Below are 12,147 nucleotides of genomic sequence, written 5' to 3' on the forward strand. Positions count from 1 at the left end.
CTTTACAACAAATACAACCAAGCAAGTGAATGTCGGGTAAAAGATGATTTATTTGTTCCAGAGTCTCCGTCAATTCATCTTTAGGATAATACAGAAAAGGTAAATTATAAATAACTACTAACCTTAGACAGTTGAATAATACATAGGAGAGAATGGACACTTGAATATTACCCGAGATTTGACCCAGATCGCATGATAGCAATACGACTATGTGCTAGCTAACTGTTCGTCCCAAACTAACAAAATGAATACATCTAGTTGGTAAAAGACGACTGCACTTGCCCCCAACGCCCTCGCCAATCCATTTCAGAACTAACACAAAAGAGGTAAATCGTGGATGAGACTGACGTATGAAGAAGGTATTTACCTTGACTATGCGAAGATTCAAACTCTAGACTTTAAGTCCATAGCAGCTCATGCGCTAGTCACTAAACCATCTCGAAAGGACAAAATGAATGCATATACTGTGACAAAAAGTGATTCGCTCGCCCTAGTGCCCCCGTCAATCCGTCCCTGAGCCAACACGGAGGAGGTAAATCACTGGTGGCTACTAGCTATTGGTGTAGTGTTCATGACATGGGGGAAGACATGTTCGGACAAACTGAGTTTCAACTCTATGACCTAATATGATAATACTCATGCCTAACCACCGCATTATCCCGAAAGAACGAAATTAATACACAATTAAATATCTTATTTCTTAAATATATCAAATTTCATAATTAAATATCCCACAAATTAAATATTGATGGACTGAATATTTCATTATTAAATATTCCAAATTACATTGTAAAATATATATTTTTAATTTTTTTTTGCAAAAAAAAAAAAAAAAAAACTAAAGAGAGGCAGTATAATTTTATGTAGTTGATTTTAAATCTCCTCTACAATGTTCTCTGCTCTGGAATATTTGAGATTAAAGATATTTAAACATTCTGGATGCTATAACAGGTTAGTGGATCATGATCTCACTAATTCGTGGCCGAAGGTTCAGGTTTTGACCGGTGTCCTACTGGAGCCTTTTAGGAATAATCGACGTTAATTTTCTATTTACTGAAACAAACACTATTTTTAATTTATTTTTTTAAAATATTCAAATCAAGATTAAATCTGCAAATAAATCGATGAACAAATTTAATTTTCGATCTAATAAAACTCATTTTTATTTATTCAATAATACAGAATTATATAAAATAAATTCATGTATTTTTTTTTAAAAAAATTATCGATGAACGTTAATCCGCCGCGGACCTGCCCCTCTGGCAATCCATGTATTTTTTTTTAAAAAAAAAATCGCTATCTCTTCCTCGCCGAATTGCTCCTTACTATGCGATGTTTGACTCCTGTTTGCCTAGCCCCCGCCTGTTGTCGGGTGCCTCCATTCGGTGCCCGATTGTCTATCCATCTTCAGCCATCTTCAGTCATTTATTTTGAATTAAACTATAATTTTGAGAGAATATTAATTCAGGAGGATCACAGTAAATTACGGTCAGATTTCAATCACGATTTGACGCGATCCCGAACAAAATCCCATTGCTACTAGACCCCAATCGATTTGTAATCGGATTGTGGCAGTATTACAGTCGGAATCTGACTGCAATTAGCCTTGATCCGGAATACGGCCGTGATAAAACTGGAATCTAGCTACAATTCGACCATGATCGTGATCCGACCGGGGTCCAATTGGGGTTCGGCTTGGGGCGATCCACAGCAAGACAACTCTACAGACGAAGAAAAAATTTTAGATTTTAGAAAAACAATACATGGATCTGGCCTCCACAAAGAGTTCGCAAATTTTCTTAGAGCATCCACAATGCATCCATGTTATAACACCTATAATCTCATCAAAAAATATGGGGTTCACTGTCACATACTCGTTATAACAACCTATCTCTTTCACCCACATTCCTTTTAACGTTAATACTCATTATTCATGAGTCTCACCGTCCACTCAATTATCTTAAAATTATACCATATTAAATAAATATATTTTAAAATATTTAAAATATTATTATTTTTTAATAATAATCTTACTTTTAAAAATTAATTTTACCATTTTTCAAAAAAATAATTTTTTAATATATTTATTAAATAAAATAAAATTTTCCATTATTAATTTAAAATTTTATTTTTTTAAATAAATAAAATAAAAAAAAACACACCCCACGTTGCTTGAATGCGTTCAAAGAATTGAGTAACGACATTCAAGCGGAGGGGTGTTATAACACCCCTCCATAACGTTGATTAATACCATTCGGTGTTATTAACAGGTGGAATAACGAGTGTTACAGATGCTCTTATGTAGCATAGTAAAATTATATAAATATATATCTATATATCTATATATATATCCTGTATGTTTCTGAACCAGCTAAGTTCACGGGCTGGAGATAAGCGGACTCGAACCGCTGACATCCACCACAGGGTAAACCACTGCCTCTCAAGTCTTCCCGGCTGATTCTACTATAGAGGCCAACGATAGACAATAACTCCTCTCCGAACACAGCTTATAACTTTCATCGTACTGTACTCTCCAAAGAACAACTCTTCTCAAAATCTCAAAAGATACTGAGTCGGAATCTCATTCTAAGAATTTTTATGGTTCCAGAAAATCCAGCTACAAGAGAACCAGAAACGATCCTTAGGCAGTCGTACCTGTACGGATCGTCCAGAGTTCGTAGGATCATTTTTCTCATTCTATATATATCAATTTGATATCTTAGGTGATATCTGTACGCGATGCATGCGAGCGCCAAGTTTGAGACTTTTATTGTAACAAAAGTAGTGAAAATTTAAATTTACTTTTTTCTCCCAAAATGAGTAACGTGAGTGGAATTATTCGAAATAAAGATATATAATTTACTAATGTAGGATTTTTTTTAAAAAAAAAATTTATAGAGATGTTTTTTAATAGTAGAGTAATAAATTTTTATCAGAGCACACTAATAATTTTTTCTGTGATATTGATATGATATGATATGATATATTGGGGAAAAAAAATTCTAACAATTGGAGACGGCCTAAACATCTGCTATATTTATATCTAAATGCAATCAATGTCTGCAATCTGCTCATTCTAGTTCAACACAAACTTTTAGGGGAAGAGCACACATGAGAGAATAAGAGATCAGGATTAAAGGATGATCGATATGTGTAAACATGCATGCATTTTCTAGACAAATCGTCGAGATCCTCCTCCCGTTGCCTAACATGTTGTTGAAAATGAAAATGAAATAAAATAAAAACCTGTGGAATTTGATTAGTTATTACTGTATTAAGATTGAGTTAATTAAGTTTAAATTGTTGAGTTCGAATTAAATGAACTTAATTAAAATTGGATTACTAGTTAACTTAAAATTAGATTAATGTTTTTTGGAGAAAAATAATTATTAGATTAATTATTAAAATTGATTAATTATTATTAAGTTTATTCAATCGATTAATTTAATTTAGTAATGATTTGATTAATTAATTATTACTTTCAGAATGATTAATTTCATTTTACTAAATGAATTATTAAATTAGGATTGATTAATTAGTTATTAATTAAATTAAAATTTAAGTTAATTGATTATTATTAACTTTGAATTATTACTTGAATTAATTAATTTAAATTTAATTAAGTTAATTGGGATTGATCTTATTCGAAAGTCGATGAGATGGAAAGCTGGGGATGTGGATGTCCCGCTGACCGCTTGTAGACTCCGCTCCGTCTTACAAGACAAATGACGTCAGTGCCGAGCCAGGGAAGGGGTCTCCGATGTTGGCCCTTCGACGCTCAAGTCAGTCACTAGCGAAGAAGTAGAAGGCGGAGCAACAAGAATGAAGACTGTAGCACAAACAATGTATATCGTGTACCTCCATCGATGCTTGGATTCCCCTTTATATAGAGCTCTTGTAGTGCACACGCATGCTTCCACAGGCGAGCATGCTTCACGAGTTTCCCTTGAAAAGACTTGTCGGTAAAGTGTCCTTGACACAGTACCTTAACAAGCTGAGCATATCTCTGATGTGATAGTGGAAGTTTCTGTTGTACGATCTTCCTGTCGACCATGCCTGGTGTCAGCGACACTAACTCCAAAAAGGATGTTGAGAGATAACACGGTGGGTCCATTGCTGGGCCGAGCGGGTTTGCCGCTCGGTCGGAACTCCGCTACGCCTGTGCCTCGTCCGCTCGGCCAGAACTCCACTAAGCCTATGCCGCGTCTACTCGGCTGAAACTCCGCTGAGCCTGTGCTTGGTCCTGTTGCCTAGCCGAGTGGGGCAGTTGATCGACCAAGATTCTACAAATCGTCGCTTCGTCCTCTTGGCGTCCAACACTCCATTGAGCGTCGATCGTTTGACACCTCCCCGAGCCAAAGGCAAGGTTGGACCGGAGCCTTCACCTCCCGGCCAGGGGCCTAATTGCCCGACCGGCCAAAGCGATTACCCTCCGTTTGACCATATGTACTTGAACGTTGACCGCCTTGACTCTGACCTTCATCGTGGCAATCGACCCCTACCGAGTGGGCCCCTCCTTATTGTTGCATCACATGCTTCCCTCTCAAGTCTAGTCGAAGGAGGTTGCAAGTCCGACTGACTGGACAATTTGTCAAAGACGTTTTTCACCTGATCGACTTATGACACTCCTTAACTTTTGATTGGACTGACGTAACTTGACGGTCAGCTATGTGACCGCTCCCTCGTAACTGAGCATGCTAGCAACTTTCCTTGCCGATCGTCCTGTTGAAGACTATCGTTCGACGATGCGCCTGCTTCCTTACGCCGATCAACATGAGCAAGATTCATCCTTAGTCTCTCCTCTTGCACTTCCTTGGGTGGGCATGATCTGGGTTTACGTTACCCATGTCTCTGGAAAATCGTGCAAATTCTTGCTCACCATGGCTAATCGTGCCTCCATGCCTCTTAATTGCCTTCATTAAATGTCATCCCGTGGCCAAGCGCCACGTGTCCCTCCTGCTGCCACCACACGCTTGATGTGACAGGCGGATATCCGCTGATGATGTGACATTTGGCACTTTGAATTCAATGGCCAGATTTCTGCTTAGGTTTTCGTGACCCTAGATCGGACGGTCCCGATCGACCGACCTTGGGGTTTATAAACCTGTGTGCGTCGCCTTCTCCTTTTGCGCATCTCCGTCCTCGAGCTCTTTGGCGATAAACCCGTGCATTTCTTAGCGATTTCCTTCATCTTCTGTTCCTCTGGCGACATTCCAATAAGATTTCCTTCCCTTCAATCACATCTTTTCACTGCTTTCTTCGCTTTTTGTGATGGCGAGTTTTCACAGCCTCCGGTCGCCACCCCTGGGCCTTGGTACACCTCTATTAAGTCCAGATTTGACGTCGGCGACACTGAAAAGCCTGACAGCCACCTTTGAGTTTCCTTCTAACTACCAAGTTCTTCTTCCTTCTCCTTCTAATTGACCAAATGCTCCGTCGCCCGGCTGTCTTTGTTTCTTTAGGGATCAGTTTACCGCCGGTCTACGGTTTCCAATTCAACCCTTATTTCCTGCTGTATGTAAATATTTTCGCATCTCTCTTCATCAACTAGTGGCAAACTCCTTTCGATTGCTGTGTGGGGTGGTGATTCTGTTCCGCCTGCACGACATTCCTCTCACTCCCCGGCTTTTTCATTATTTTTATTATCCCAAGTTGTTCGAGCCAGGGACTTTTCTTTTCCAAGCTCAAGCGGGCTTAGTTTTTTCGATAAAATGCCGACCTCCAACAAGTATTGGAGGAAATACTTCTTTTTTATGCGTTTTCCAAAGCGACCAAACTTCCCGACCAACTGGCAGCTTGAAGTGGCGAGTCAGCCTCCACTAAAAAAGTACAAGAGCCGATCAGACTACCTTAATGTAGCTTCAATATTGGTCGGTCAGAAATATGACATCCACAAGTTGCTGCTGGAGGGTGTCCTCTACGTTTTCGGCTTGAGTCCGATCTGCACAAGGCTTCCGTCCAACCTACCCCAGCTCCAGCTCCGGTGACTGTTCCCCCCATATCGTCTGATCAGACACCATCGTTGTCCGGTCTGCCACAGAGAACCATTTGTGCGCCGCCAGTTGCCTTCATGCCGCCGCCATCAAAGGTTCAAAAATCTGGCATCCGCTCGACGTCTAGTAGAGCGACCTCGACCCAGTCAGCCCCAAGCGGCCAGCACCACATAACGACGGTTCTCCATCTTCCGACTGAGGAATGGCATGAGTCGGATGACGCTGAGTCCCAAGCTCCCGAGCACTAGATAATTATTCAGGGGCTGCTAGCACAGATATGAGCTGACGCCCGAGCCCGTGCAACGGTCATGCCTTCGGGGGCGCTCGTGGACAGCGCACCCAGATGTCCACTGGAGTAAGTGTTGTATTTTCTTAATTTACCTCTGATAGACACTTATATTTTCCTGATTACTTTACAGTATTGGGTAGAGAGTCTGGTCATGCCAAAGGCTCGCTTTTTTGGAGCAGGAGGTTAAACAACTAAAGGCACCGAGCGATCAATCATCTGCTTCTCAGGAGCAGCTGGAGCAAATGAACACTGAGATGGCTCAGCTAAGAGCTGATCTGGCTAGGAGCGCTGAGCTACTGGAGGTGGAGAAAGGATAAAACGCCGAGCAAGCCACCCAAATAGCTATTATTTATTATTAAGTTTATTCAATTGATTAATTTAATTTAGTAATGATTTGATTAATTAATTATTACTTTCAGAATAATTAATTCCATTTTATTAAATGAATTATTAAATTATAATTGATTAATTAGTTATTAATTAAATTAAAATTTAAGTTAATTGATTATTAACTTTGAATTATTACTTGAATTAATTAATTTAAATTTAATTAAATTAATTGGGATCAATTAAGATCTATCAAATAAATTTTGAAATAATTAATTAATTTATATTAAGATTAACAATTATTAAATTTCAAATTTAATTTATGTTTTAATTTAAGTTTTTAATTAAGTTATAGTTATGTTTAATGTTTAGTTAATCTTTTAATTAATTTTAATTAAGTTTCTAATTTACTTGTTTAATTAAATTCATTGTAATTAATTAATTTAAATTATATTTTAACATTGATTTAATTTAATTTTAATATATTTTAATTTAATTTAATGTTAATTAAATTTAATTTTAATTTTTTCTTAATCATCTCACATTGTTTAATTATTCAACCAATGTATTCTTATAGTTTTATGAAATGAGTTAGTTAAATTTTGAAGATAGTTTGATTTTATATTAGATTCAGATTTAATTGTTGATTAATTAAATACGTATTTGTAATGCCGAGCAGATGGCTATGACTTTGTATGCTGAGTAGGCGACTGAGAAGGCGTCGAGCAGGCGAATATGTACGTTGTGCTGAGCAGGTGACTAAGTATTTTGTGTCGAGCGAGCAGCTAAGTGAATGCCAAGTAGGCAGCTGAGTAGGTGCCAAGCAAGCGGTTATGTACTTTGTGCCAAGTAGGTGGCTGTGTATCCGCAATATCGAGCAGGCTATGTAGTTTGTGCTGAATGGGTGGCTGTGTACTTTATGCCAAGTGGGCGGCTATATACTTTGTGCCAAGTGAGTAGCGAGTAGCTGTGTACTTTATAATTTCAAGTAGGCGATTGAGTAGGTGTCGAGCAAGCGACTTTGTTGGCACATGGGAGCATGCTTATAATCCGATCGAGAGATGAGAGAGATTTTGGACATGTGGAAGCACGCTTATAATCCGATTGAAAGACGCGAAAGTCTTTGGCACCTGGAAGCGACTCGAGAGAGGCGGGCCTGCATTTTTACTAATAAAAGGAGTGCATACAGTAGATCTAACTCTAACAGCAGCCGATCGGCACGTCCTCGCCCCCGTGCTCACCGACGACGGCCGCTGCCCCGCCCCGACCGATTGTGCCGTGACCGCCGCCCTCCTCTTCTCCTGCGCCCTCTCCTCCTTAGTCCTTCCTCCTCACCTTCACCGACAGCGCGGTTCCACGACCCCGCGACCCGCCACGTCCGTTATGGCTTCGTCACCGTTCGCGGCCTCCTAGTCATCGACGGCCACGGGCCACTTCCTCCCGGCCTCGCCACCCGCCACCGCCTCAAGCCCGTCGACTTCGTGCACGCCTTCGCGAAGGTACTTAACTCGTCTTCGCGACCGTCGCCATATCCGACCACAACGTCCTATCCTGCTTCCAACCGAAACTTTCGGACAACGTGAACCGAGCCGTGGCGGCGGTGCCGATGGATGTCGGGTTCGTGGTCAGCGCGGTGTTCGTCGCTTTCCCCACTACTCGCCACGGCATCGGATACCCTGCCACGCACAAATCTTCAAGCGATCGATGTCTAATTATTTGTTCGTTAATTATCAGATCGATAAATATATATATCTTACGAAGTTGATTCACTGGATTGTTCGTGCGCACTATGTTTTTGTTCGTGCCCACTTCATGGAAAACCAAAAGTCAACGTAGAAACAGTCCTTGTCGTCCCCACTGTTCGTCGTATCGTCGACCTCATAAGATCAATTCAAGTTTCGTGGATTGTCTTTTGATAATTCATTTGATTATAATTAAAATGATTATAATTATAAAGGAAAAAAAATGTTATATTGAGGCAAGAACGGATCTACAATTATAAGAAATATAAATTAAAAAAATACAAAAAATGCGTCTGCCGGGAGTCGAACCCGGGTCTATTGCTTGGAAGGCAATTATCCTAACCGTTGGACTACAAACGCTTTATGTGATTTTGGGATTAAAAATCAATATTCATTTATATAAATTATTTCTTAATTTTTTAGATTTGAGAAACACGTATTTACAAAAATAACGGATCTACAATTATAAGAAATATAAATTAAAAAAATACAAAAACTGCGTCTGCCGGGAGTCGAACCCGGGTCTATTGCTTGGAAGGCAATTATCCTAACCGTTGGACTACAAACGCTTTATGTTATTTTGGGATTAAAAATATATATTCATTTATATAAATTATTTCTTAATTTTTTGGACTTGAGAAACACGTATTTACAAAGATAACGGATCTACAATTATAAGAAATATAAATTAAAAAAATACAAAAACTGCGTCTGCCGGGAGTCGAACCCGGGTCTATTGCTTGGAAGGCAATTATCCTAACCGTTGGACTACAAACGCTTTATATATTATGGGGATAAAAAAGTGTATTTATTTATATAAATTATTTCTTAACTTTTTGACCTTGAGAAACACTTATTTACAAAGATAACATACATTAAATCTAGAGTTTGCAGATGTCGATCCGCCGCATCCGGTTCGTCAGAACTCAGGCTTTGCGTTTCTGCTACAGAGAAAGGAGTAGTTCGTTCATTTTGTCAAGTATTCCTTGTAAATATGACGTCATTCTATTTCTGTCAAATTGGCCACGAAAGAACCAAAAGACAGTTGGTAGTCAATAATTTTAGTATTCGGGTTTTAGTTAAGAAAAATGATATGTTAAAGGAAATAATTTTAAGAAAATATTTAAGGATATATATATAAAATGATGGGTCCATAAAAAATTAAATGATGGATCATAAACTTATATAAGATTTTTTCTTGTGCATAGCTCTTGAGTTATTGTTTGGTTTTAATTGCATTTTTTGTCTATGGCTTGTTTGATTTATTAGGAATGCATCACAGGTTAGTTTTCGATTTAGACAAGTTGTAAACTATAGATAATTGTTGAATCAACTTAGTAAAATATTTAAAGGTGGCTCGTTCTTTGCTGATAACTTTCTATCCCAATTTCAATGTAATGAGTTTTTTTTATTTGAAAATTTATATATATAAAATTATTTCCCTATTTTAGTTCCATTCAAGCGGCGCCTCGCCATCAATCCACTTTCAAAATTCCCTTCAAAAGACTCACTTTAAATGAATAAATTGAAAAGATAAAATTTGATCCATGGGAAAGAAAAGCCTTTTCGCCTTTTCTTCTGATTTATTATGAAGATAATTAAAAGTAGTTTTTTTATTTAATAGATAAAGCAAAACGTAGATATTAAAAAGTTAAAACTAAATCCAAGCGTTGGTGATAAACACAGAAGATAGCGTCAATGTTTAGATCCTTGAATTGCGTTCCGATGTGAGCGAGCAGCCATTTCATTGGCGGACGCCATTGGCCATCCGACGCAGCCATCGGGCTTTGCTTCATGTTGCTCTTCCGCCCTCCGCCCGATTCCTTCGATCAATTTTCGCGAAAGAGCAAAGTCACTCCAACTGTTTCCTCCCCTTCCTCCGCCGCCGCCGCCGCCGCGGCTTTAGATGTTATATTTCGGCTATGATCTCCGCTTCCTCTTCCTCCTCGACCACCGACGCCCCGCGAAACCACAAATCCACCGCCGCCGCCAGGCCGAACCAGAATAATAATGCTGCCGCCGCGCTCGTCGTTCCTTCGCCTTCCGTTCTCTCCCCGTCGCAGTCCTCCTCCTCCAGCGTCTCCTCCCACCGCCCCTCCTCCTCCTCATCGGGCGGCGGAGGAGGAAGCGGCGGCGCCAGCCAGGCCTGCGCCGTCTGCAAGTTCCAGCGACGGAGATGCAGGCCCGAATGCCTCCTCGCGCCGTTCTTCCCGGCGAAGGACGCCGCCAAGTTCCAGAACGCCCACCGCCTGTTCGGCGTCAGTAACATCCAGAAGATCGTCCGCCCGCTCGATCCCCTCCAGCGCGCCGTCGCCATGGAGACCATCATCTACGAGTCCGACATGCGCGCCGCCGACCCCGTATCCGGCTGCCTCGGCGTCGTCCACCAGCTCCAGTGCCAGATACGCCATGACTTCGCCGAGCTCGAGTTCGTCCTCAATAAGCTCAACGCCTGCCGCGCCGCCGCCACCGCCGCCTCCCAGCAACAGAGGCAGGTACCGGCCGCCATCGCCCTTCAGGCCGCCGGTGTCATCGCCGATCAAGACGAACTGAACGGCATCTTTGCCCCTTCGGCGATGATCCACCATCCACAGCAAGCCGATCACGATCAGTTCAGCAATAATTACTTCTGCTACGACGACGACGACAAGGAACAGAGCGTGCTGGTTCCCAACTCCGGCATCAACGCCGCCAATTATAACGACGACGTCATCAATGAACACCAGAAATACTTGACCCTGCAGCCTTTTCAGAACCATCAGGGCATCGTCGAGGGGGACGCCATCATCGACAATCAGGCTGCGGCTTTGATCGCCGACGACGATAACGAATTAGCTCTACCAGACGGCGGCGGAATGTTCGGTTCTATGCGTATGCGTTGCAGGTAATTAAAACTGATCCCTAATTCATTAATTAGTTCCCCTAACCCTTAATTAATTAATTAAAACTTTTTATCATAGTTAATTAGTTCATCGATCAAAGCCTTAAACCCTAAGAAGAATGAAAGGAATTCAAAGTCCAAAAATTCTTAAGGAAGAATTATTTTTCTCTGTTTTGTTTACGTAACGAGAGTATATGAATCCTTGCAGCTTACAAGTAGATCAATTGAGGGGCGGGCAAAACCCAGTGGAATACGTGCAGGTGCAGGGGCAGGAGCACGATCTGAAGGGCGCTGCCTCTTTGTTTACCCTCACCAACTACAACAACACTTGATTTTTCTTCTTTTCCATTCTTAAATTTATTTCATTACCTGTCAATAATTTATTGAGATTTTTTTAAAAAAAATAAACTTATTGTTAGATTAATAAGTGACTTCTACAGTCCATTTCTGTTTTGTTTTGTTTCTTCGATGCCCAGACTTATTTTTGTTTCTTAAACTTGCATTATTGTGATTACGCTCACTCATCAGAGACCGTCCCAAGTTAGGTAAAGGAGAAAAAATCATAGTTCAAATTAATAAGTTTTTAATATATATAAACAGTGTAATATCAAACTTATTCATCAATCAATATAATCAATTTTTTAAAAAGAATATAAAATAAATAATCAACAATTTTAATTGAAAATTCAATAATATTTAAATGAACCAAACTCAATTTAAACTTAAGTTTATTAGACAAATTGTCAAACTAAGCTTCAACAATTTTGACTTAATTCAATATAAGTATAACCTAACTTGACTCAATTATCTTAACTCAGCTCGGTTCATATGCGGATGTGGTCTCCTCCTATGACATTACTTTTGCTTCTCTTGTTTTCTCACCTTCCCTCAACTTCTCCTCGTCTCATTTAATTT

General features: G+C 40.0%; 1 protein-coding gene and 3 non-coding genes across 4 annotated transcripts; 1 reads left to right on the plus strand and 3 right to left on the minus strand.

Moving 5' to 3' along the window:
• The first annotated feature begins 7,688 nt into the window (after positions 1-7,688).
• LOC121987097 lies at positions 7,689-11,586 on the plus strand. The gene is made up of 3 exons (XM_042541000.1): positions 7,689-8,108; positions 10,091-11,235; positions 11,441-11,586. The coding sequence occupies exons 1-3, from the start codon at positions 7,689-7,691 to the stop codon at positions 11,562-11,564; spliced, it is 1,689 nt and encodes a 562-aa protein (XP_042396934.1). The 3' UTR covers positions 11,565-11,586.
• Positions 8,640-8,711, minus strand: TRNAG-UCC. The gene has a single exon. It is a non-coding gene; the product is annotated as a tRNA-Gly (tRNA).
• TRNAG-UCC lies at positions 8,849-8,920 on the minus strand. The gene has a single exon. It is a non-coding gene; the product is annotated as a tRNA-Gly (tRNA).
• On the minus strand, positions 9,058-9,129 carry TRNAG-UCC. The gene has a single exon. It is a non-coding gene; the product is annotated as a tRNA-Gly (tRNA).
• Positions 11,587-12,147: the final 561 nt, after the last annotated feature.

This window comes from Zingiber officinale, chromosome 5B (assembly GCF_018446385.1).
Source record: "Zingiber officinale cultivar Zhangliang chromosome 5B, Zo_v1.1, whole genome shotgun sequence".
Taxonomy (NCBI): Eukaryota; Viridiplantae; Streptophyta; class Magnoliopsida; order Zingiberales; family Zingiberaceae; genus Zingiber; species Zingiber officinale.

Bases quoted from the DNA above. Each gene is read 5' to 3' on its own strand.
- LOC121987097 (XM_042541000.1), top strand. From the start codon at position 7,689: ATGTGGAAGCACGCTTATAATCCGATTGAAAGACGCGAAAGTCTTTGG. The intron at 8,109-10,090 runs GTACTTAACTCG...GTGAGCGAGCAG, and splicing joins TCGTGCACGCCTTCGCGAAG to CCATTTCATTGGCGGACGCC. The intron at 11,236-11,440 runs GTAATTAAAACT...GAATCCTTGCAG, and splicing joins TCTATGCGTATGCGTTGCAG to CTTACAAGTAGATCAATTGA.